The sequence below is a fragment of the Spodoptera frugiperda genome, chromosome 31 (assembly GCF_023101765.2).
Source record: "Spodoptera frugiperda isolate SF20-4 chromosome 31, AGI-APGP_CSIRO_Sfru_2.0, whole genome shotgun sequence".
Lineage (NCBI taxonomy): Eukaryota > Metazoa > Arthropoda > Insecta > Lepidoptera > Noctuidae > Spodoptera > Spodoptera frugiperda.
In genome coordinates, this window is record NC_064242.1 from 13,424,596 (window position 1) to 13,452,224 (window position 27,629).

Genomic DNA, 27,629 nt, shown 5'->3' on the forward strand with positions numbered 1-27,629 from the left:
AATTAACATAATATGGGAAACCGGTCGGGCAATAGCGTGCTGTACATGCCATTACTGAGCCATTGACGTACCGGTGCGTCACCGCATACAAGTGCTGTAAACATGACGTGTAGCAATATTTCAGCAGGCCCTATTGTGCGGCCACATGGCGACAGACAACAAACAATACTCACATACATTGACATTCATAAAGTACTGGCTCGTTAGTCTAATGCGCTAGAGTCACTACTGTCTACTACAGTATCGCTCTTAACATCATCAATGAGAAATCTTTGAAATGAAGTATAATCATTAACATTACACTAACTGTTGTGGTTGTGAGTCGCAGCCGCACGTGACGTCTTGCATATATTTTGCGTTTAGGTAAGCATTAACGAGCGCTACGCTCTTGTACTTCTCTAAAATATTTTAGATCAGCGTTTTAGTTAAAGGAAGTTAATTATTAATGCGGACGAGTACTTCGACGCCTAACCACGCCTAACGCCTTTGTTTTAGTAACCCCGTTCCTTTTCCTGCCTTCCCTAGCCCCGGTTAAGTTAGTTTTTATTCCTGATGGCTCTTTGAGGCGCGCGCGGAACGCGATGCGCCGCACGCACGGGTCTGGTTTTGGTCGGGCGGCGAACTACCCTTGCTCGCCGTCCGCAGGCCCGCACTTACGGTGGCCGGAGATCGTCGCGCGATCCCCGACGCCCTGAGTGTCTCTCGCGACGGCTGGGGCGTGAGGAGGTTCGTTCTTTTTTTTGGTATTATTAAGTTGTAAATAATGTGTTAGTTTAGACGATTTCAAAATGTTCAGCTTAAAAAATAAATATTTTGAAACATTAATCACAAATATTACAACAAAATATCTTGAAGTCTTGGTTTAGAAAGTTCAATATGACATCTATTTTCCATGCTTTCTCTTGTATTATCTAACCTGGATGTAACGTTGCATATCACTAGTGAAGACATTAAACAATAATGTACTGTCTGTGCGTGTGTTTGTCGAGGTCGCTAGATATTGTATCACAGTGCATGATTGCATTTTATTATTGCTTTATTGAAGTCCCTTGCCATAGCTGTTCCTATGTGCGAGTGACGCTGCTCGCGCGGCTCTTAATAAACAACACGCGTGGTGGGGGAAGTGATCTGTGGTCAGTGACGTCATACTCATCGGAAAAGTGTAAACAAATGGAGAAGGATATTTCATCTTCTTACATTCATCTTAGATTTCCCATAATAACGTACTTATAACAATACACAACGTCGTGTCTATCTGTATCCTGCGATACCGCACTACCTAACTCAAGTATTACATAGGTGCACATGGTATGTTATCGCCTACCGTTTACGAAACTATGAAACTCACTACAACTATATTATAGTTTTTTTACGAGTCAGAGTTAGCAAACGGCATCTCAAAAGTTGTAAAACATTAAACAAAAATAAATTTTTGCCTATACCAGGTGTGAATATTGATCGGACCTAGGTATGTCCTAGAAGTACACCCAACAAAAGAAGGACGCTGTAGGTATATTTTTTAATTCTACTGACTTAACTAGTGACTGCGATCCCAAGCCTCCTGTCATGGGTGGCGATTAAGGTAAAACCATATTAAAATGAGAGGATCAGCAGAGGACATGTCACCGACTGGCGTTGATGATGAAGTAAGTACTAGTGACGTCACCTGACGTAGGGGAAATTGATAGTTCTGTTATAGAAAGGAAGTTAGAGTAATTAATACAGGGTGACTCTGAACTCTACGTAATCCTCTCGGGAGGTTCGTATTATCTCAGAAACTTGATCCTTGACCTTTGGACCAGGGACCTCAGAGCAAATTTTGTAGGAAATTAGTTTTAGTATTTACCTCCCGAGAGGAATACGGCAAATTCAAAGTCCCCTGTATGGGCAACAACGGTATGCAAATTACAAGGCACGTGTGATGACTGGGCGGCAGGAAAGTGCGAGGTAATTACGTGCGAGCAATGTGTGACGTGTGGACATGAGTGGCAGACGTCGCGCCAGACCAACCCGCGAGGAGGTGACACACCCACTCCTTGGGGGATTCGGATTGACCTCTAGCGAGAGCTGGGATTATTGTGATATGGAAGGATAGCATCACGTGTAGCACGTTCAGATATTCAATTTTATTGCAACACAATAAAGTTGAAAATTAATACAAATTAAATAGTGTAACTTGATTTGCTGGTGTCACTATAACAATGTTATTAATTAATAACTGAATCGGGTTTTTGAGTTGCATTAATAGATCTATATCGAAGTATTCGAGAGAGGTGTGTTATTGCAGCGTTTGATACAGCGAATGTAAAACATGGCGCCGCTTATCGCTCGCGACAAATTGAGAACTAGAAAACATAGATCGTAACACAAGTTATGGGACTTGTGGAATTTCATAGTACACTCGGTTCTGAATTCACTTTTGACAGAATTCAAGTTGAGACAAGAAAAAAGAAGACGATTAAAGTCTTTTATCGTTTTGATAGACCCTTTCTTTTTTTGAGGGCTGAAAATCATCCAATGATTTCTCCCGCCTTGGACGAAGCGACAGTGACACTCCATCTGAGTGTCAAACTCTTACTGACTAAAAACCACCCCGTTCCTACTCCTGCTTTTCGAGCCGGAGCCCGGATAAACCCGATAAACAGTCCGAAATTTGAATGACCCTGGAGTTTTATATTCACTGTTCTTTCTGTACAAGATCTAGCTCCAATTACATGTACCTATAGAAATTAGTAGCCTGTATTGCATCAACTTGGCCAGTAAGGACCGTACGCGATATACACGCATATTGTAGCAGTAATGTAGATACATAGAGTGATGTAAATCATAGAAATGGAAAAGTGTTGATGAAGATCTTCATCTTCTAGCACTGACCTGAAGTCGACCTCTGCGGCGGTGAAGACGTAGTTGAAGTTGCACATGGCGAGGAAGGAGTCTCGGAAGGCGAGCAGTAGCAGCAGCAGCAGCTGGTACTTGCCGAAGCTGCCGAGCTCGCTGAGTATACCGTCCAGGTTGAACTGCCCATCCTTGCTCTCCTCCGACACCTGGACAGTGGGAATTTTATTTTAAACAAATTTGCTCAGCAGCAGAATACAAGAAGGTGATGATCTACAGAGTGTAATTAATTCATAGCACTTTCCAATTACATTGAACAGAGTAATTAATTTAACACTCATTTTTGTAACAGAATTGTATAATGATAAATGATAAATTGAAAGATATTTTGCCCTATTACTAGTTAGTAAAATGGCATTTATCATGTAGCACCAAATACCATTTTTGGTTAACACTGCTCCTAAAAGTGCACGTACCTTGACTGTAGTTTCCTTGGCGACCATGGCGGTGGTTCTGAAGTTACTTCACACTAGAGATGCTGTTCACACCTATCACCATCATCCCTGGAACAAATCATATATTTACTGATCCACTCACATATTTACACACAGACTCAAAACGTAACGATTTTATTTGAAGTTTCGCTAAACTTACAGTAGTTAAAATAAAATAAAATCTCTTTTATTAGTGACCACAACACCATGATCAAATTAATTAGTAAATGTCCACAGTATAATTATTTAATTATTCTTATAATTAACGGGTGTTTCTTATAATTAATTGCGAAACCGCAGCGCACATTTTCCTGTAGCTTACACTACAGGGTGTTTATTATAATTAATTGCGAAACCGCAGCGCACATTTTCCTGTAGCCTACACTACAAGTACGGTACCAAGTAACATCACATGTTCCCCGAGCGCGGTATGTCCTACTGACGTTGACGTCTGACGTCTGACGTGTATGTCAACTTACTATGTTCCTTACTATCACTACTTTCCTTGACCTCGTCCCCATTACTACGTCACATGACAATGAACGTACCCAACTAACGGCCAGTTTCAATTACCTATCTATCGGTAGATTTGCCTACCAGAGGTAGAATTTAGACACATTTTGTATGGAGCTTATGTCAAAATACTATCTCTAGTAAGTAAATCTACAGATAGATAGGTTATTGAAACTGGCCGTAACACTGACACGATGTTACTAATTATTAAAAAAATTACGTTTCGTAGAATAAAATTAGATGCAGAATTTGTATTTGCAAATTAGATAACCTACTTTATTTCGTTTTGTTTATTTTGTGTTTCTTGTCTCTTGCTTTTAGAGTATAACACTTTAGTTGATTGACTCTTATCTATACATAGTATAAAACAAAGTCGCCCATTTTGTCTGTAGTCCCTTCGTATGCATAAAACTTTAAAACTACGCAACGGATTTTGATGCGGTTTTCACTAATAGAAAGAGTATTTTCTCCGACAGGTTTTTATATATAATTGAAATACATTGAAACTATATTAGCTGAGTTATAGCGATTTATGTCCAAGAAGTCAGAAAAAAAATCTAATTGAAGATTGCATTTGTGCGTGCGCCGCTTATACCGTTGGATACAAGTAAGAACAATGTATAGCAAAAACATTGGTCTTTATTAGTTCTACAAAAAAGTCCGCGATGACATATATCCAGCTTTTTTATTTAAGTCACAAAAACTACTTTTCTGTATTAAAAAAACATTTAATTCGTTGGGTGATGTTTAACTGGTGATATAACCAATAATACATATATCCTTATCATAATAAGTAAGTTCATCATCACGAGCATTTAATTTAGATTATTTTTGCAGTTTACAGTGTGTTATTTAGACATATAGTTTAGGAGATATCACGATATTAGTATTGCGGCACGGTACGGGCCGGCCGCGGCGGCGGGGGCAGCGTCCCTATAAATAATATTAAAAAGTAGGTACTACGACTTTGATCTATACATATAAGACAAAAAAAAATCTGTACATTACTTAAATATTTTTTCCAGAAACTGATAGGGGGGGCGATCAAAGAAGAGTCACAGAAACCAAAAAACATTTTAATATTTTAAACGCGGTTAAGGGAAAGAGAAGTTATTGTGAATTGAAAATTAGTATCCAATATGTGTTGGTGCGTTGACTGTATTTGTCGAAGTAGCGGGATACACGCAAACGAAGTTGCGCGGGTCAGCTAGTTTATAATAAGAGTCAATCAACTAAAGTGTTATACTTTATTTTTTTGTATTTACTATAAAACATGAATAATTTATACCAAAGCATTTATCCAAGTCATAAATGTCAATATCGCCCAGCTTAGACTATTAAGAAAGACATCGCATATAGCTGTTCCAAGACTCTAAGGCTTTTCCAACTTGAAAGAAAGCGAGAGGATATCCTCTACAGCACGCGTCGCAGATTGATATAAATTACATGTTTCGAATGTTAGTGATTTGTAAATAATTTAGATGACTTTACTATGCATTTGTAAACATACCCAAATTCCAGCAGATAGAGTACAACACTTGTATATTTTATTCCGACTTATTTACAAGAACAGTCGGAACTAGCAACTGTCCACGAGCTCCGAATGTCGTCCGGAGCTCACGCGTCTCCTGGCACTCTCTCGGAGGCACATTCCCCATTACAATCAAATTACTGTCACGAGCATTTAAGTTTTTAATTACGATTCAGTGGCACGTACTTCCTTATCGGCACCGCATGGACCGTTTGAGCAGACTCACGCGCACCGCGCGACCTGCGTGCGCGGCTGTACTGCCCTAAGCAACCGTATACTTTACTGAGATGTTTTGAAGTGTCTAATTATTAAATTGGTACGTAAAAGAAAACCTGACGTTAGAATTGTTACACACCTAAGACATATACCGTATGGGAAACCTCTTATGACTTAATTTAAACAAATTTGGTATCACCTTGGCAGACAATATACGAAAAATGAGCAGTAGTTATGCTAAAAGTATTCTGTAAGTAAAATATTAATATTAATTCTCATAGTGTGTTGTACTGGGCTCGCTGTCATTGCAGCGATAAGTCCCCTCTTTGAGGAGTGGCTTGAGAGACGCCACGGCGTCCTCACCTACCGCCTGACGCAGGTGCTTATCGGACATGGAAGTTTCGGTGGGTTCCTGTTTCTGATTGGGCGGGAGGAAACGCCCGGGTGTCATCACTGCGAGGACCGTCCGGAGGACTCAGTGGAACATACGGTGGCGCTGTGCCCTGCATGGGCTGAGCACCGCCGTGTCCTCAGGGATGTAGTCGGCGACGGTGACCTCTCGCGTCCGGCATTGGTACAAGCCATGGTGCGGAGCGAGGGGGAATGGGATGCCGTCTCCTCCTTCTGCGAAGCAGTCATGCTAGCTAAGGAGGAGGCGGGGCGCGTGAGAGAACAAACCTCCTCACGCCCCAGCCGTCGCGAGAGACACTCCGGGCGTCGGGGATCGCGCGATGATCTCCGGCCACCGTAAATGCGGGCCTGCGGACGGCGAGCAAGGGTAGCTCGCCGCCCGACCAGAACCAGACCCGTGCGTGCGGCGCGTCGTGTTCCGCGCGCGCCTCAAAGAGCCATCAGACCACCACAGATGGGGCTCAGTAGGGCTGATGCCTGATCCGGAGCTGCGGACTACCTAGCGGGTTTACCGGGGCTCCGGCTCGAAAGGCAGGAGAAGGAATGGGGTGGTTTTTAGTCAGTAAGAGTCTGACACTCCCTCTCGCCTCGCCCAAGGCGAGAAAAGTCATTGGATGATATTCCCCCCTCAAAAAAAAAAAAAAATAGTGTGTTGTACATCCAATAAATAGTATCACAACAAATTAGATTCGATCATTAACCAGTAAACCGTGAATAAGTTCACTCACCTTCATGTGTTATTAGAATGACCACATCAATGCCTTGTTCCAACCAACACGAGACATTGCGATCACGAGATATATCACGTATTTACTGCCGATTGCACCACACTAACTAATGTTTCACAACAACTAGTTGTCTTATTGTCAAATAGAACCAGTTATTTATAGAAAAATCTAGATGATCAACAATTTCACAATAATAATTGATTCTATATAAAAAATAAAAAGAAAAACGAACTCAATAACTCTTCACCAATGACATCTATACTAATCTATACTTAATATTATAAAGCTGAAGAGTTTGTTTGTTTGTTTGTTTGAACGCGCTAATCTCAGGAACTACGGGTCCGACTTGAATAACTCTTTTCGCCCGCTCTACTCACACGCCCGAGAAGCGCGCGCGCCTAATGTGGGGAGGCCTAATCTGAGCGAGAATATAAATAAATAGAGTGTTACTAAGGATACAAATAGATGATTATAGCATAAGGTTCAATATTTACTCAAACCGGCTAAAATATTTCAAAGTAGCCAATAGTGAGATAATAATATAATCAAATGGGTATTTCTGGGGCCTTCCTAAAGAAACAAATAAACTGGTTATTGGAACGAGGCAGATTAAGGAATGTCATAAATATATACACAGTTTTCACCAATTATATTACGAGCCTAATATAATGGTGACTCATAATACAGCCTGTTTTTTTTATCACCAGCCATTTTTTTTCTGAGAGTTAGGTATCACTTAAACCTTCCATTTTTAAATAAAAAAAAAAACTTTTTATAAAAATTAAAAATAACCGACTTTACTGAAGAAATAAAAATATTTTGACCATTTTAGTGTTCGTTTTATACGATTTTCTTCAGTGAAGTCGGTTATTTTAAAATGTAATGTTTTTTTTTATTTAAAAATGGAATGTTTGAACGATACCTATTTCTTAGAAAAAAAATTATCTGATGATAAAAAAACAGGCTGTTTAATTGCCATATACTGGCCACAAGTCCAACGGAGTCTCTATATAAATACGAGTGTTTTAACAAAATCTAAAAGAAGATCAATGGTATAAGTCGAACTTAACATGGTTAGGCTAGGCTCGTGTCTGCAGTACCAAACGTATTAGTCAAAGGATGTGCCACCCTCTCACAAATGTATGAGTAATAACTTTCCAAGCTACAGATGTCAACATAACAAATGCAGCCGACATTGTCATGTTAAGCAGCTGGTTTCACATTAAAACGTATTTCGAAGCACGTGACTCATGTGTCTTATGATTTATATCTCAAATATTTGAACAGTAACTCATTCATCGCTTTATTCGCTTTCCATTGACTGGTGACAAGCTAAGGACAGAAGTGTCGTGTCAACAAATGTTTCATTGTATCGCGTATAACTAATGTGCAGTATTAAATAACAAAAATATTGAACTTTATATTTATTTGCACTTATATTATTACTCTTGTATACATATTGGTAAGATTTAAAAGACATTGAATTGGTTTAAAAAGGACTGATTGATTTATTGACACTTTGTTAAATCTGATTAATTAGACAAAGGATCATAAACTAGACATTAAGTTACCTTTTTTTATTGTTTCTTTATATTACGTACTAACTGATACCCACGACTTCGTCCGCGTAGAATTTATTTTTCTAAAATAAAAGTAGCCTAAGTTTCTTCTTAGTATATGAGCTATTTGCCAATAAAATTCCCATCATAATGGGTCCAGCTATTTCAGAGATTAGCCGGAAAAAACAGACAGTCAAAAATTGTAAAAATATGATTTGGGTAAATGTATCGTATGCATATTCATGTGCAAGTAGTAAAATGGGGTTATTTCCATATAACAAACAGACACTCGAATTTTATTTATTAGTCTAGATATATAGTATACATTAGTAGTAGTAATATTCGTTTAAACACCCGTTCCAATTGGTAGCTCCGACTAACGACACCCACCAATTCACTACGTCCACTACACTGTACAAACATTTGACACTTGTTCAAACTACTTACAATAATACCACGAATTTTTTACACAAAAATATTGACATAAATACATAATGATGTGTTTGTAAACTAAAAAAATATAATTCTATGACTACTTGTATAACTAAATCACAGTTTAATATTATTATTACAATATCAAATTTACTATCAAAACTAGAACTGCGCAAGAACCAAATATTTCTTTATTTTCTTATATAAGGTCTACGAAGCTGCTACGCGATTTCGTAGCAAGAAGGGAACATGAACTGAGACCAAATCTTTATAATCATCTAAATATTGTTAGAGTAGGTACGAGACGTTGCATTTCTACAGAAGTCAACGTGTCTACGAAAATGTACGTCGGTGCATCGCGCCGCGTAGCAGCTTGCTACGAGTGACGCCGACGCGTCAAACGGATTGTTAAGTCTTTGACTGCCAATAGAAAACTGTTGAAGACAAATCCTTCGCTAACGTCGGTCACCGGTGACCACCCCGGCATTCAAAGTTACACTGGTACTTACGTTCAGAGTATACGTTTAAACAAGCTCCACTAAAATTACTATTATTGTAAGATTAATTACATACCCATGTCCGAATGGAAATAAATAAAATTGTGTAAATCCTACCCGATCACTTGAAAATATTTTGTTCACCAACACTTTCACAATATCAACCTGAATATCACTGCACTCTCCGAGAGCATCACGAGATAACTTATTTTCTAGCAGTAAACTAAAGAAAATCTTAATTATAATCAATAAAAGTATCCATCACTGACGCTAGGTGAACTTCAGACAAGGCACTCGTACGCATACTCGAGCCTCCAAGTAATTGTGTCGTGTTTAATCAGTAAGTTTGGAAACTGTATCGATTGGTACGCGTTATCTCGCCTGATTAACCCACATCTCATTGTGTAGCCAGCAACGAGAGCAAAGCAACAACTGCAACTGCGTGGGTTTTCAATGGATAACATTTGTACAAGTCGGTTAGAATTATTATATTACTATGTTGTTGCCACAGAGGCTGGGGAAGCGACTGCTGTGCAACGAGTCGCGGGTTAAAGTTCGAGGTTTCTATTCTATAATATAATTATTTTCATTTTAAATAGTTAAAAAAAATTAGACAATTTTGAATATATAATAAAAAAAAATTGTACACATTTCACTTTTGAAAGAAGACTCGGATTGTAACAAATTTCTTCATTATTTAGTAAGTATAAATACAATAAACGCACGTATGTATGTTCGTCCTCTAGTACTACGACATTAGTACACAGTAGTTAGTTACAACACTTGCTGCACGTCATGCAAATAATGTGTTAAACAAAGGTTTGGCAGATTTACTTCATGTATGTATACATATGTATGTATGTATGTATACACAGTCCGAGTGTCAATGATAATGGTAGTAATTCTACAAATACCGATTTATTTTTATTTATGGCAATATCTTTGTTCATATTTTCTATTAAACTCGAGTCACTTAAATCAAACGTTGTTAATCATGTTAACGATGTTTTTTAATGTCAACAATTTTACTTATTTATATGTCCTATTTAACAATTGTTAAAACATTTTTTACTATATGGTAGTCAAGATAAACTACTGAAATATTAAGAAACCCAAAAAAATATTAAAATTAATCGAGTTAATGTTTTAAACATTCAATGGTAACAATTATCACAATCACTGTCACGACACATGTTAACAAAACAACGAAAACATTAATGTTAATACTTCACAAAGAACAAATAATGATAATCATATGTTATCAGTAATCGAGTACCACATGTGTGAAGATCGCGTAAATAAACCAAGGTGTACTTACACAACGCGGCACTGAACGAATGTAAGCTCCGTTACATAAAGCTATTACACAAGCGGAACGCGACTGAAAGCCACCGAGCATTTCCCTACGTTTATATACAACGAGCTGATACAATTGAACATAACCATTCTTACACGTAATTACCTACTTACACAAGTTGCCATTGTGCGAGCGACATCACACGGCGACCGCAAGCAACCACCCGAACCTTCCCCACTTACTCATCACACGCGGAAACTGAACCCAGGAAAACGTTACAACCTCCGAACCTGCAGAGCACACACGACGCACTGCACACACTCCACTGATTGCACTATAACTACAGATTCAAGGCGAGATTCTGTCACACACTAGATATAGAAAAAAAAAATACAAATTTGTATGTCCAATTATCAATTACCCTTCCCTATCCCTGATTTCCCAACAACCCTTACAAAATTTCTAACCCCAAAAGGCCGGTAACGCTCTTGTAACACCTCTGGTATTTCGAGTATCCATGGGCGGCGGCGATTGCTCACCATCAGGCGTTCCGTCTGCTCGATTACCAGCTTATACAATAAAAAAATTGTCTTTAAAGAAAATTGTAAAAAGAACAAAGGTAACGTGTGGTCGACGTGGGCGATGCGTCAGCCGCGAAATGTGCGTAAGAAGGGTTTGTTTACTTTCTTCTACAAGGCTGCAACATTCACACATGCATTTTTAAACCCGAAATATTTATAAATGTGCTTTTGTACCTAAACTATTCCGTAGCTTTGTTTTTTCACACAGAACATTCTTAAGCGCATTAAGAAATTAACGCAAAATTATAGGAAACCCTGGTTGATGCACTATATTCGAACAATGTGTGACGAGGTATGGAAAAGCATGCACAATCCAACATAAACACAGACACGGTGAACTTGACTCGACACTATAACAACCCATGTACTGCTTGTCACATATAGCACATGTTATATACAATCACTTACATAGCTACTAGATATCCAGCAGTATATAATACAGTTGTTCTGGAACTTGTCGATTTCGTTTCGCATGATGTGCGAATTTCCCACCTGTTGAGTCATATGAAATTATCTTCCTCGTATTAAGTTGTTAATTAATAATGTATTAAGGATGAATAAGTTGAGACGTCAATACACGGAAACTAAGTATGTATATTGATACCTATTTTATATTCCTTTAATGATATTATTTTCTACGTGGTTTAGTTGCGGGGTGCAAGGCTTCAGTGGTTAGAAGAATGACACATACATACATACAACTGTTCCAAACGGCACGATTGGACTAAACTTGAAATCCGAAGCTATCACACAGATTACCATTTCTACATAATTAACGGAACAGACAGGATATATTCTAGACACACCCTCTGACAATTGATTTCTCTAGTTACAGTACCGACGTAATGTTTATTGTACAAGTTGAGGTACATCTTCACTTGTTATTTATAAATTGTATTATTTAGCGCCACCATAATCACGAGTTAGGACAAACAATAGTTGATGAGCGCGCACGAACTGTGCTCGCAGAGTAAACACATTACATTATTACATAAGTGCAACATCTTATATACAGTAAGAATGATAAAAATACCCTGGTGACGACAGTCGGCGGCCCCCTTTGTTCTGTAGACAGCACGAGCTTGTCTGGTCAGTTTCACTCGATGTAAACTTCCGCAGGCTGGCGCCAGCTGACTCGGGGACCACTCTTCGTGTTACCACTTGTAGTCGAAAGCTTTGTAATACTTCCAGTACGTTAAGAATTCTAAATAATTTCACTGCACCTTACTTTTATCACACTTATGTTAAAGGTTTTATTGAAAAGACTAAGGTTAAGTGGGTTGAGATAAAGATTAAGTTTGATATTTAATAGTGGTTGGTAGTGGGGTGCGCACGCGCATGCCCCACTGCGCCGGCGCCTGCGCTATGCAGCGGCGCGTCCTGGCTCGTGTTTACGTTAGCGCGTGTTTGCTAAACACGTCTTGTGTTGTACCCGATTGTCCCAGTGGCCAGCGCCGCACAATACTGGGAACTGTTCAGATCACACGTGGCATTAGTTTAGTTTTGTAAATATTAAATTGTTCCGCGTCCATTTCGAAAACATTAGCACTTTAGTTTCTCAAGAACATTTAGTTGACGTAACAATAACATGTCGTATTTATTATAATAAGTGGTACTCCTAGCTAAATTATTGTGATTAACAAACATCACTGTTTAGGTACCGACATTATATCGTTGATGTATGCCAATGTGTGTGACGTATGAAAACTTCACACTACGGAAATTGCTTTGTTTCCTAACAAAATAAATAACACCTAGTTAAAATAACTGTAAACTGCATTCCTAATTGCCTATAGACAACTATTATAAATAGTTTATTAGGTGTTATCTAATAAAGATACAACGTTTGCGTACATGACATGTGCACGCCTACGCGGCCTACGTTGCGGCGCGTAGCACGGCGCGTAGCACGGCGCGGCGTGCGTCGTAGCCGAGTCTGTCTGTGGCTACAACATTTCGTCTGGCCTTTATTTCGGAAGTATAACAGTGGACACAAGTATACATAAACACGATTACATAATCAATAATAATGTTTATGTCGCACCTTGTAATCAACTATCCACATGCCAGTTGTTAATTTCGTCAATTACTTTTTATCGTCACATAATTGTATGCTTTGTCAACAAATTGAATTATGTGTTAGACAATCCTTGGATCTTGTAGACAACAACAAGATATTTGTAGAAATTATTTCACTGGTTTTATTGGTAAGTAATAAAACTTCACATACGCTTTGTACATTGTTTTAGAGAGGGACATGCTTTAGTGATGTACGAGCTAATATATAATAATAACTACAGACATACGGAGACTGCAACAATGTATGGCCACCTTTACTATGTACGTACAATAACAAACAGATCAAACTTTTTAATTTCTCTGTAATTACTTAGAGAAATTAAGAGCCGACAGATGGACAGCACTATTGTTATCATTAAAGTGACAGTAATATAGAGTTTTGTAAGTGACATAAATAGGCAATGACTCTCTAGGAAGACTGCTGTCTATACATTAGACGCTTAGAACGACGAAAACATGTCAATATATCATTGAGCTACATTGTAATGGTATAACGAGTAATAAATCACTGACAATGAGGTTTAACTCGGCTATTTAATAATTTCTTTGATATAAAAACAATACTGTCTCGTGCGCAGCCAGTCACGGGTTAGGCTCATAGCCTTCCCTAAGTATCTGACCAAGAACCAAAGTTATCGACAAGATGGTTTTTAAAGTTTCAGTAATTTAATACTTAATAGCCACGTGACAAGTACTGAACAGGAACTGTATTCAAACAGTTGGCAGCCATACATTTCATCTAACTTCTGATATGTGACACCTCCAGATCATACCCTTTTTGGTTATGGAGGAACTCTCGTTAATAAATAAGAACTGGAAACAAAATATGAAATGAGGTGAGGATGTTATGTTACCCTAAATTGATCTCAAATGTTCACCCCCGCCTAGCCCTTCATGAATGTATGCAACACTACTTACCCTATCTGCTACTGCTATTATAATTTCGTGTAGATAAAGAAGCGACACAGCTCAGGCTATGTTCCGATATCGTAACATCGTCGGCGACCCACTTCACATAATAAGGGCTTGGATGGAATACTTAGCAACACGCAAAAAAACGTGTCGTATAAGGACAAACATACTTATTACTTACTATTTACTACTTACTATTTATTTTTTAATATTTGGCCTTTGTGTGTCATATGCTGTGCAACAAAGAGTTTTCAATCAATCAACTTTCTTCAATGTGTTTTGTACTTTATTAGGAAAGAATAAAGTTCATAATTTATTACTTTTAGTTGAGAAAATTATTATACCTATGTTCGCTTCGACTCATAGGATATGGGAAGTCCAGTTATTTTGTATACCCCGATCCAAATAAGGTATAGTTTCTGCTAGATGTGACTAAACAGCCAGCAGTAGGTGCTTAGTGGTAGCACATATTTGGTTTATATAAGCCGGTCATAAAATTAGAGAGAATTACTAATCAACATGATTAACTACCGTACAATTTATTCAATAGTGGTTTCATTTAAACCTTAAAGTAACTATCGTGCGAATAATGAATCATTTTGCTATGTTTTTCCTTTTGTAATAACAAAACCATGAATTATTCAGCTGAAACTGAAAAAGACTGAATATCATCTTTCATGTTCCAATATCCATCACGACCCATACAAGAAGCTGTAAATATTAAGATACCAGAATCGTTAGGCAAGTCTTAAGTACTTTAGACTACCTGAAGACTCTTATTTTTCTAATATCTATTCTATATAAGGTCTATTACCTTATTCTATATAAGGTCTATTACCTTAAATAGTATAGATATTTTTGTATCTGGCAACCTGCAGCAACTACTATCTCTTGCGTTGAAAACAACCTAATATAATTTAACAAAAGAAAAACGAAAAACTTAAATAACCGTATATTAGACATACTTTCTCCACAGCAAAATATCTAGCTAACCTTATAGGGAAATTACGAGCTAGCAGCTTGACGACATCGTGACGTCACGAGTTCATGGCCAACTACAGGTTACCTATCCCTCATAGTATCCTGTTCCGTGACGTCATACGTAGACATCAGCTGAGAGACAATGAGACAATACAATAGAAACGTCATAGGAAACTAGAGCTGATAACTTGTAGTGTGTCACTCGGGTGGACTGGCTGTAGACTTCAGTAGGCGTACGTAGCAATGGCAATTGTTTCTTTCACATTTATGAGTGTGTGGGTACGTAGCCCGATTACAAATTCGGGGAAAGTTGCCATTTCCCCCATTTGGAGAGAAATATGTGAGGGCAGAAGGGAATGGACCGAGAAAAGTTCCATATTAGTTTTTTTCTTAAATTCTTTACTCCCCTTTTCTATAAATACTAATATTATAAAGAGGGAAGACTTTAATTATTGTTTGTTTGCATCGAATAGTTTCCAACACTTCTGAATCCATTTAGAAACCTTTTACACAGTGTGTAAACTTTCTTTCCAGGTAGAAACATATCATTGTTATCCCGTACGTACTATAGAATTAATAGTAGACGTATCAACCTTGGAAATAATAAATTAATCACACCACTTAGTAGGTACTCATATAATCTACATGATGATGTGACTGTTTCTAGCCTACCCTAGGGTGGATAAATTTTCCGTTTTTCCTAAATCAAGGAGGGATGTTATTCGGCTTACCCTTTCGTGGGAAATGGGCAAGGAACAGAGCTCCGCCATCCGCTCTGTTCTGTAGAGTTCGTCCAGATACTGGTCACTCTCCCACCGTTTCCGATGTTTCACGGGATATTTAATGAATTCCCAACAAATAACATAACTTATTTTATTAGATTGTTCATCATGTTATTTATATATTTCTTCAAAAGTAAGTATAAAGGATTAAATAACATAACTTATTTTATTGACTTGTTCATCATGTTATTTATATATATTTCATCAAAAGTAAATACAAAGGATTAAATAACATAACTTATTTTATTAACTTGTTCATTATGTTATTTAAATATGATTTTATCAAAAGCAAGCACAAAGGATAAAATGGGAATTCATGAGGAAAAGGATATATTCTAAAGGATGTATTCTAAATTATTTATATTTACTTGTACAATAAAGATGACAGCAAAGGGAAAGGGAAGGCAGTGCACTCACAGGAGTACACTCCGGATATGCAAAGGAATAATACAAACAACTGTTGGTCTTGCGTAAGTACCTCCTCAACCCGAACCCCATGTCTAAAACGTGTGCGTCGCTCACCATAGTATATGTCGTCGAAGAGTATAGATAGGTATGGCCGCAATGGCGTCGATAGGTCGAGACGAGGCACGTGAATCCATCCTACCGTCCTTCTCGGACTGGCCTAAGCATTGCTTATTTCAAGCAAACCCCAGAAGTGCACGTACAACAAGTAGGTACAGTGGAAAGTATTGTTCCGACTCAGTTAAAAGGAATAGAGGCAGAGATGGGATAAAACCCTAGCCTGTAATAGATCCACATTCACATACCCGTTCGCTACTTTCACACTGCTACTCACCAAACTTCCACACAACACACTGATTTTACTTAGTATAACTGGGTTCTAAGGAACCAATTCTAGTCTATCCTAGACAACCTTCCGTCTCCGCAGTCCAAGAGTAAGTGCCCTATCGTTTTCATCACATTTGTAACATCTCCTCGCCAGAGCCCCTTTCCCAGGCCAATGCAACCCTTGTTTTATGGCACTTTTTGTGCAATATCCTAATTGTTTCCAGGGACCTTACGTAGGTCAGCATTATTGCAACCAGATGTGGCGTTTCGTATTGTGTTGTGCGCCCAATGGTCCCACTTTACACTTAAGATCATTTAACAAGTTACAACTCAATTGCCCATTAGTTATCCCAAGTCTGGTTCTCATAAAATATAAGATGAATGGCCTAACATGTGGCTCATTGGAAAGTTGACACTTTAAAGTATTGGGATGCCTTTGTTTATATTTTAGGGGTAGGTACCTGACGGACCGTCACATTCCCCCCTCTGAAAATCAGACGCGTGACGCAGTCCAGCGTATGAGCTTTCATAATAGGGCAATAGCAAATAATCATAGTGGTTTACAAAACCATGTCCTCCTCCATGTACATTCATATAGGTATCTGTGTCCAATAAGAATCGATTAAGATTTAACCTAGGCACCGTGTACAAGCATCATCTTTCCTGCTTTAGCGATTGAGTTAAATTATGTGAATATATGTACATATATTCAGATTCATCGCACGCCGATTAATTTATCACGGAACTAGTCAGATTCCAATACATTAATCTTGAAATTTTTCAAACAATTGTTGTAGCTGTATGTAACAGAGTTGGAAGCCCAAAACAGCGTTCTACCGCTTGATTATACAAACATCTAGTTTGTAAGCTAGTGTATCCTTTGGTCAATGATGAGTAAACCTAGTAGTATGTCCACTGCATAGGCAGCCTACGTGTTCCGGGATGCAGTAGCACAACTGGCAAACTAGCCTGGCCTCCAGTGGGTAAGAAAGCGATTCGATAGTTAAAACTCTCGGTTGTAACCAGATACGATATTCACTCGTTTAGGTATAGGTGCTTGAAATTACGTATCTACGCATTTCAGCGTATGAGTTTTCATAATATAGGGCAACATCAAATATTCGTAGTGGTTCACAAGACCATGTCCCCTACAATCCAATTGGTATTTGAGTCCAATAAGTATCGACTTAGGTATTGTGCCTAAGCATGTTTCCCCTGCTTCTGTTATTGAATTAAAGTGTGTGCATATTTTATTCATATTTATTGCACGCAGATTACTTATCGTCATTACGGAACCAGTCATGTTCCAATTCATAAGTTTCCGAATTACTAAGCTATGAACTTGTAGTTCAGAGTGCAAAACAGCACCTCCTGCTTCATTAGGAGCAGACAGCAACAAACATCTGATTTGTGGGCTAGTTATTTTTATTGGAGGATAATGGATAAATTTAACAATTCTGCGTGGCTGCAGCCTACCTGTCCCAGGGTATAATAACAAAACTGGCAAACTAGCCCGATTTCCTAGTGGATCTGAAGGCGTCTCGCCATGTTAAAACATGCGGTTGTAGCGTTGCGCGACGTATAGGAGTCCTTGCAGTTACGCGTCTATACCATAAAGTACAAGTTATAATGCACTAATATATGTTTAGGTCTCGTGCATATGGCAATTTGTGTCCCAGCTACACTAAGCTAATGAATGCTGGGATAAAGCATACATTCATCATTCATCTCTCGTGAAATCATTATAATAACGTAGCGTCCCTAAGTTACATATGTGATCTCAAGCTAACCAATCGTCAAGCTTTATTATTTATCTTGTACAATTGAAACCTAACTGTGTCTTTTCCATTCACACAACAGTATAGTTATCGCATATCGCTCGGCACTAACTCCATATAGATCACGCTGTAGAGCACGATGGATTTAAAACTTAATTTCAATTTTCGAAACTCTCAATAACCAGTATGCAGACTTGGACTGCAACTTTCGCATATTAATAGACATGGGAAACCCCATAACATAACTGTCTTCTCCTTCACCCTCACGAAGGATATAAGGCTCGATACTATATCGGGACTGACATTGACCTGCGTTTGACGAATACGTTTAATAATTCGCTTCTATAGCTCCTTCTGCTATTCCATCCGCGTCCTAACACTTTCTGTTGTTTATCAAGTAACCGTACAACCTAGCACATTCTCATCTTTAGATGTGCACGGGAAAATCTAGCTCTGATAAGCAGCTGCTGCATTAAGCAGTAATCCGAATTATTTTACGATCAGGTCATAACTGAGTACTATTTGAAGCACTGGAGTTTATTTATGTTTGTGCTTTATTCCACATTGAACTTGCATATCGGTAACTTATTGTCAAGTTTGGTAATGTTTGTTAGAGTTTCTATTACCTATGTAAATTATCTTAAACTTGATCACAACAACTCGTAGGTCTCACAAATAATACCTGATACTAGTGGGAATCGAACCCGTGTACAATAATCCCTCCTCACACTTCTACCATGCACGTTCATCTGCCATTCTATTTCCGCTAACTGGCTCTATCGGGAGTCGAACCTGTATACAATACACATACGACATGTGTCATTCTACCTCCACTCATTTGACATCCATCTGTTACACACGATTGCCGATGCCTTTGCCTAGATGTTGTCCTCTAGGTTATTTTCTTTTTCTGTCGCTTGGACTGTATATTAGTTTTACATTGTTCTCACATAGTTGAAGTAATCGAAACAATGTAACCAAGAATTGTATTGTAAATCTGATTAAAAAGGAGTAACCTATGGAGTTTCTTGCTCGTTCCCCTCCATAGGAATCCACACCTTGGAACGAGCAAATAGCTTCACTAGAGGAATGACCGACAGACAGACGTCATTAATATTATTATATTTGCTTTGACGTTCAAAAGTGCCTTCCTGGTCTATTTGAAATAAATGATTTTGACTTTGACTTTAAAGATACCGTGGCCTCTGAGTTTGTTTTTGTATTTATTCTCAGGGCGTTCAGACAGACAATGTCTCCCTCATTTAAGCCTCATTCATATTACTGAACATCATTATGTGCCTAGAATTTACGGAAACAAGTAATGATTTCTTCCGTTTGAAAAGTTTATGTTATAATTGTGGTTTCTTTCATAACACTCTTCATTATCCGTTATCTCTATAATATCCCTACGAATTAGGAGATGCAAATAACTTTCACGTCCAACTAACCTGCCTAACAATTATACCCGTATGAAACGTAACGCATCAGTCTATTATCATCATAATTCCGACACTATGTTACCATGTAACAGTGACACGTCATATCTGTTTTACTAACAGAAGCCAATAGCTTCTGCTAATATCCATGAACTTGGGAAATAGTAAAATATAGTCCAAAGCGTAATAAATCTCCGATCGCGTATAAATACATGTCATGGTTGTAAAATCCAAATTAAACTGAACGCTTCGGCTTTGGCTGTCACTGTCCATTGGTCGAGTACAGCAATCCTGTGCATGCTTATAAAATAATTTGTACATACCAGGACTTTTCTGTTAGGTGACGCTAGTCACGCTACCTGAGCTCTCTTTACGCCACCGTACTCGTTACCGCTGGACAGAAGCCTCTCCTACTGCGTTTACTGCCTCCGGCATCGAAGCACGATCGGCACGACGAGTAATAGCTGGAATGGTCCGCACACAAACATATAAGTATACATCCCAATACATGAGCCCCCCTCCGAGTATAAGAGGTTAGAGCAAATTCAGAATATTTCAGTTTAGGTTTGATTAACTTCAAGCCACCTTTCTAAACTGTAATTTATCAGGCATTACATTGAGTTTCACACCTCTACTAAATGTTGTCAGTATAAGTATATAATTAGACAATAGCCCCTGTTATTAAATATTTTGTCAGGGGTTAGTCTCAAATATGAATGCCCCCCTCAGACTCTGGCAGCATAGAATCCATCGTAAACTTCACACAATGTCAATTCATATAGAGACATGTGTTCGTCAATAGTAATTGTTGGAACCAAGCTAGAATCGTGTTAAATATTCAAAATAATTATCAATTTTAGAAGCTGGCAACATCACATTAATATAATGGGCCAGTCTTTATAATCTTGATTAATAAAAGAACACTTAGCTTCGTTCAGGATACTATCGCCACGACTGCTGTCGCCTTCCTCAGCCGAATGTCAGGGAGTCACAAGATATATTAGTTTAATATCCTGGAATTTTAAACAAGAACACACGAGTATCTGATGCAAGAAGATAACCATAGTGACAAATGAACTGTAACACGTTAAGTTCACTCAAATAAAAATATATTGTACAATCTATACATCCATTTGATCAGTTTGTTCCAAAATGTCCACATCTCAAACATCCTTCACTCATATACAATCCACATACACAACTTTACCTGTAATCAGGCACACTTGCAAATAATTAATTAACTTCTTTCTTTAATATGGCCGTAGAGTAGGAATTAGACCGGTCCAACAAATATAAAATTCACCATCTATGTAATAATAAATCCGCTACTTATTAGTCGACAAATGTAGAAATAAACTTTAAACTTATCATCAAAATAACCATGCGGGAATTGAACCCACTATTTGCAGAGATAATCCATTTGTGTCCGTATGACACGCAAGAAATAACGAATTATAATTATGCGGGAATTGAACCCAACACAATCTGCGGAGACAGATCTAAACACCTTTGAATCTCAACGTAGTGTTTTTCTTCTTCACACGCTGTACGTAGTAATTAGCAAAAGCTACTGGATACAAAAGATACACACGTGGGGATTGAACCCACACCCTACACCTATACATAAATCGAAATAATATTCAACAATAGTCGCTTACAGTAATGAATTAATGCGGGAATCGAACCCTTGACTTACTCTCATTTTTAACTAAAAAGGATTGGGAATTGAACCCATAATCTGCGGAGACAAACTACAAAATAAACATTACTCATGATAAAATAATATGTACTTTATTAAAATCAGTGGGAATTGAACCCACGGATTTTAATAAAGCCGTCTAGTCGTAATTACGTTGTGTTTAATCGTAGTAACCCATAAATAATTCTTCCTCGTTGCACTGAAGTGAATCAGTACATTTAATGACGAGGATCCTGGTCACGGCACCACATGTGACTGTTTCTAGCCTACCCTAGGGTGGATAAATTTTCCGTTTTTCCTAAATCAAGGAGGGATGTTATTCGGCTTACCCTTTCGTGGGAAATGGGCAAGGAACAGAGCTCCGCCATCCGCTCTGTTCTGTAGAGTTCGTCCAGATACTGGTCACTCTCCCACCGTTTCCGATGTTTCACGGGATATTTAATGAATTCCCAACAAATAACATAACTTATTTTATTAGATTGTTCATCATGTTATTTATATATTTCTTCAAAAGTAAGTATAAAGGATTAAATAACATAACTTATTTTATTGACTTGTTCATCATGTTATTTATATATATTTCATCAAAAGTAAATACAAAGGATTAAATAACATAACTTATTTTATTAACTTGTTCATTATGTTATTTAAATATGATTTTATCAAAAGCAAGCACAAAGGATAAAATGGGAATTCATGAGGAAAAGGATATATTCTAAAGGATGTATTCTAAATTATTTATATTTACTTGTACAATAAAGATGACAGCAAAGGGAAAGGGAAGGCAGTGCACTCACAGGAGTACACTCCGGATATGCAAAGGAATAATACAAACAACTGTTGGTCTTGCGTAAGTACCTCCTCAACCCGAACCCCATGTCTAAAACGTGTGCGTCGCTCACCATAGTATATGTCGTCGAAGAGTATAGATAGGTATGGCCGCAATGGCGTCGATAGGTCGAGACGAGGCACGTGAATCCATCCTACCGTCCTTCTCGGACTGGCCTAAGCATTGCTTATTTCAAGCAAACCCCAGAAGTGCACGTACAACAAGTAGGTACAGTGGAAAGTATTGTTCCGACTCAGTTAAAAGGAATAGAGGCAGAGATGGGATAAAACCCTAGCCTATAATAGAACCACATTCACATACCCGTTCGCTGCTTTCACACTGCTACTCACCAAACTTCCACACAACACACTGATTTTACTTAGTATAACTGGGTTCTAAGGAACCAATTCTAGTCTATCCTAGACAACCGTCCGTCTCCGCAGTCCAAGAGTAAGTGCCCTATCGTTTTCATCACATTTGTAACATCTCCTCGCCAGAGCCCCTTTCCCAGGCCAATGCAACCCTTGTTTTATGGCACTTTTTGTGCAATATCCTAATTGTTTCCAGGGACCTTACGTAGGTCAGCATTATTGCAACCAGATGTGGCGTTTCGTATTGTGTTGTGCGCCCAATGGTCCCACTTTACACTTAAGATCATTTAACAAGTTACAACTCAATTGCCCATTAGTTATCCCAAGTCTGGTTCTCATAAAATATAAGATGAATGGCCTAACATGTGGCTCATTGGAAAGTTGACACTTTAAAGTATTGGGATGCCTTTGTTTATATTTTAGGGGTAGGTACCTGACGGACCGTCACAATGATATTAAAAGAAAAAGTATTGAAAATAGGGACGGCGCCTTCAGAGCGCTCCACTGTCAAATCTCATGAATGGGCCAAGTGTACTGATTGTTTGATAAATATTATACAAGCGTGACACACATCGCACATTATGTTGCGTAACAATGGACAATGTAGCTGAGACTACAGGAAGTATAAAGTAATTAGTCACCGCGTCTACCGGGATTCACGTGCGGTGCGTTATCCTGCTTGCTACACGTGAGGGACAGATGACACTCTTACACACATCTCTCTTCTTGAGAGTTTCTCCCACTGACGCGACGTGACGTCAGAACCCATTAAAATGTGACGTCTACGTAATATTGTGTTATGGTGTTTTATAGAAGGTTAGAGATTTGCGTACAGTTGAATGATGAGTTGAATTACAGATGTGTGTGGAAGTGGTGTATGTAACATTCGTTTGCGATAGTTAATTACAATAGATAAATAAATTAAAGTATGTAGGTAATAATTCAACAAGTTTTATTTAGGTTACAGTCTACTTTGTACTATAAGGGCTATATTATCCCACCGGGACAGCATGGTACCGCTACCAAATAAAAATAAAAGACTGCGTTTAAAAAACCGACTCCAAAAACTAAAAACAAACAAAAGGTAAAAAGCAAAACATAACTGTTATTAGTATTGATAACCTACCCACTGGTAGGTTGTTAGAAATTGGTGTTAGAAGGTGGTAAATTCTAAAGAAAATTATTCTGTAAAACCTTTACATATACCTAATATTATGCTGTTTATATTTTATTTAATTGAACAAATATCGTACCTTCTTCGTTTATGAAGTCAGTAAAAAGGAAGTAGAGCTACCAAAAAAAGGTATATACCCCTCTAACGGTTCGTGGAGTATTTATTTATTTTCTCAGAACTAAGGTAGTTCAGTGAAGAAGGCAGGTTACCGTTTGGTACTTGAAAGTACACTAAACAAACTAAATCTCATTACCTAAATAAGGCGATGAGTAAGTTTAATGTATTTTTATATTTTAGTTAAAGAGTACACTATAAAGAGGAAATACAAGTTATGAAATTCATTATTGGTAACTTAAATCTACTGTTTGGTATAGGTGCCAATGGAAATAGGAGAAACATAGCGCTGACTAAACTCTGTTAAGATATAACCAGGAATGTGCTCACTTCACGAGAAACAATTGAAAAGCTGGTACTGGTGGTGGCTTTTTATTTTTACAGGTACACAGGCAGAATTCTCTTAGTCTATCCCAGAGTCGCTTTTGATTCAGAGGAAGAGAATGAGAACTGTCAGTAACATTCTTACTCTAGTGCGTGAAGAAGTAGTTGGCCGCTCCTTAGATAGGGACGGGGATGATAGGGTTATTTGCCTACTGCTTGCAACGCAAATGGGACGTAACAATAATGACCAATTTCGAGATATAATGAACAATAATTGTTTAATTATTGAAAATAATAAATAATAAAAGACAAATGAACGTTTAGAAGTTTAACGCGAGCGGCCAACTAGTTCAGCGCGCACTATAATTAAAAATCACCCCCTTACAATGTTCTATACAACACGTCAACGCGACTATTGCAATAAAAAATAATTAAATTGATTTAGATATGTGTTACTACTGTAATAGGTATCTACAGCAAATTTTAATGAATTCCCAAACAAGGACATGTTTTTTTAGTAAAAGAGTGAATATGACCATACGATGATGATACCCAGTATCACCACCATGACGTAGTGTTGTGGCGAAGAAAGTGACTTCACTGACCACGCAGACCACAGAAGAAAGCCTACCCATACGTCAAAGGAAAATCATAGACCTGCGCAGGAGTGGGGATATCCTGTGTGTGTGCAACGTCATTGTGTGATGTAAGTACATGAGTGATACTCACACTTAACTATTCTATAGGTTTATTTGATTTTCAACTTTATTACTTTAGTATATAGTCGAAAATAGAATGAAAATTATCGATAGATTGGAGTAGGTTGACTTGCTGGCCACTGTATAAATGAATAATAATAATTATCCTTTATTTTATTTTTCTCTACTTGGTTCTTAAGGCGATTTTCCCGTTGAAATTGTCAATATTAAAGTCATTATAATAGGTAATGAGTATTTTCTCAACAAGGTAATTAATAGAAAGAAAATATTTTCTTTCACGTTTTCTAGTGACATATTATATTTCGTGTTTGACATGTTTCGACACTTATATTCATTTCTTTATTGACTATTTGTTTCGCTTAGCAGTGGTTGTCGTAATATAATAATTCAAGTATTTATAGATGTAGTGAATGATAAATCACCTACTTAAACATATTATAAAAGTTATTTACAATTATTTGAACCTGTTTGACTAACTTACACCCGAATACTGAAATGCTACTCAATCTTAATGTGTGCTTAAATATCGTGCTATCTCTGTCATTTAAAAAGAATTTGTAGTGACAGAACTATTCTTAAAGAGCGTCTTAAAATTAATTGGCTTTTGAGTATTTGATCATTAGTGTATTGTAGTGTCAGTGGGCCGTGTGTGTGGCGTAGCGCCGTGCTACGGACGTACGTAGCGATCACAAGATAGACACTCGGACACCGTAGCACCACGCATTGATAACAGTATGTAGTACCTAGCTACTAATCTACTAACCGAAGTGAACAGAGTGTGGCTACATATAAATACTACTTATATCATGAAGCCAGTACAAAGAGATGCCATAATGTGATTGTGTAGTGTGACACAAAAAATAACCCTGCCATACTCTATTATAAGTAAAAAGGTGTAGATAGGTTACAAGCGCTCAGAAAGTGGCAAATCACAAAATGTTGTTTCGGGTCTGGGTAATTTATATTTGAAATTACATGTTTTTAATTGCACCCACGACACAGGAAAAAGTCCTAGTGTAGCCAAGATTTTTTTTATGTTTGATAATTATGTAGTTACAGTTTGCGATTCCATACACCTATGACAAAATTTCACGTTCGTGGTCAACGCAATTTTCAAAGACTCATAATGCTAACATCACTTACACAACTTGGAATAGAGAAGTAGAGTACTAAACGTCATAAGTGGTGCAATCACAATCAAAGATGTTATAAGCCAGGAATGGCAATCGATTTTTAATCCAGAAGAAACAAAAGCAGGTCGTGTCATATACATATGTCATAAGTATGTGCTGCCCTGACCCAGTGATTGCTAGTAGCTAAGTACATAATTACCGACCTAATCTGTATTTACAATCCTAATGCAATAATGTTTACAATAACATTGCACCGCGACACGTGTAGTGCGTGCCGACGTCATTCTGCCTGGAGATACCAAGCGTTGCATAAACTTAGTATTATCATTAACGTTAGAAACTGATGAAGCGCAATAAACGTACTATTCAGCAAAGATGAGGGTTCTAAGGTCAGAAGCCTAGTACTTTACGTGTCAATGTTCACGCCATTTCCTTACTTACTTGGAATACCAAGTACCAAGGAGTGAGGTTACTAATAAGTAAGGTATATTCCAGAACTATCGGGCTTTCATCGCACCTCACGACAAAGTATGACTGATCCACCACAAACTTGAATCATATCGCAACAATATTGTTAGGGTGTTACCACACCAATCGAGCGATCGTCGATCAATGGTAGAATGGATTAGTCGATGTCGATCGATAGTTTCTACTACACCAATCGATCGATAGCCGATAGATACTATCTGTCGATGATGGAATGGATTGGTCGATGTCGATCAATAGTATCCGGCCGGAATATAATTAATCTACGTTGGCCGATGCCATTAACCGGCAATCGATCGATTGGTTAGTCGACCGGTATCCGTCGATCAATTAAAGCTACCACACCAATCGATTAATGTCCATCGATGGACTATCGATCGATAGGTGTGGTAACACCCTTAGGCTTCGTGTACACAATACCAAATGTATGGGGAACGTATACACAGAATTGCTGCGCGGTGGTAGCGTCGTGTACACGAGCCCTTAAAGGAACACGTCAACCGAGTCACGAGGCTGATGCCTCACGATGGAACCAAGGCCCTCACGCATTCGTGTAGGGAGTAGGTAAACAGCTGTTGCCTACTGGTGGTTAAAAAAGTGCATCACATTTACGTATTCAGTCTGAAATCATATTTAAAATTAAACTGTTTCTCGGAATTGTGAATAATGTGGTTTTCTTTTGGGTTTTTATTAAAGTCATGATTGTGATACATAACTTGCTAGTTGATTGCAACCATCGGACCTTACGTCTCATGATAGTAAAACCTTCTTTGAAGTTCTAGCGAAACCATTTATAATTGTTGTTTGAAATTTCGTAGATAATTGTTCGAGCATACTGAAGTAGCGCTTTCCACTCTGTTCATAGTTATCATCATAGTTATTATCATACCAAATGACGTCACTATTTCTCAAGATGTTCCAGCCCA

The 27,629-nt window shown here is 38.0% G+C and overlaps 1 protein-coding gene across 6 annotated transcripts in view; it reads right to left on the reverse strand.

The window, feature by feature from the left end:
- LOC118282147 (solute carrier family 22 member 1) overlaps positions 1–27,629 on the reverse strand; it is a 40,196-nt gene that overhangs the window by 5,578 nt on the left and 6,989 nt on the right. The window contains exons 1-3 of one of the 6 annotated variants that reach the window (XM_035603078.2): positions 12,128–12,285; positions 3,312–3,398; positions 2,875–3,044 (exon numbers count right to left, since the gene is read on the reverse strand). In XM_035603078.2, coding sequence (XP_035458971.2) covers positions 2,875–3,044; positions 3,312–3,338 — 197 coding nt within the window. In that variant the 5' untranslated portion in view covers positions 3,339–3,398; positions 12,128–12,285. Of the gene's footprint in view, positions 1–2,874; positions 3,045–3,311; positions 3,399–5,352; positions 5,618–6,728; positions 6,878–10,534; positions 10,586–10,686; positions 10,817–12,127; positions 12,286–27,629 lie in introns of those variants that run through there. The other 5 variants (XM_035603080.2, XM_035603079.2, XM_050707201.1 and 2 more) reach the window with 5 other exon arrangements.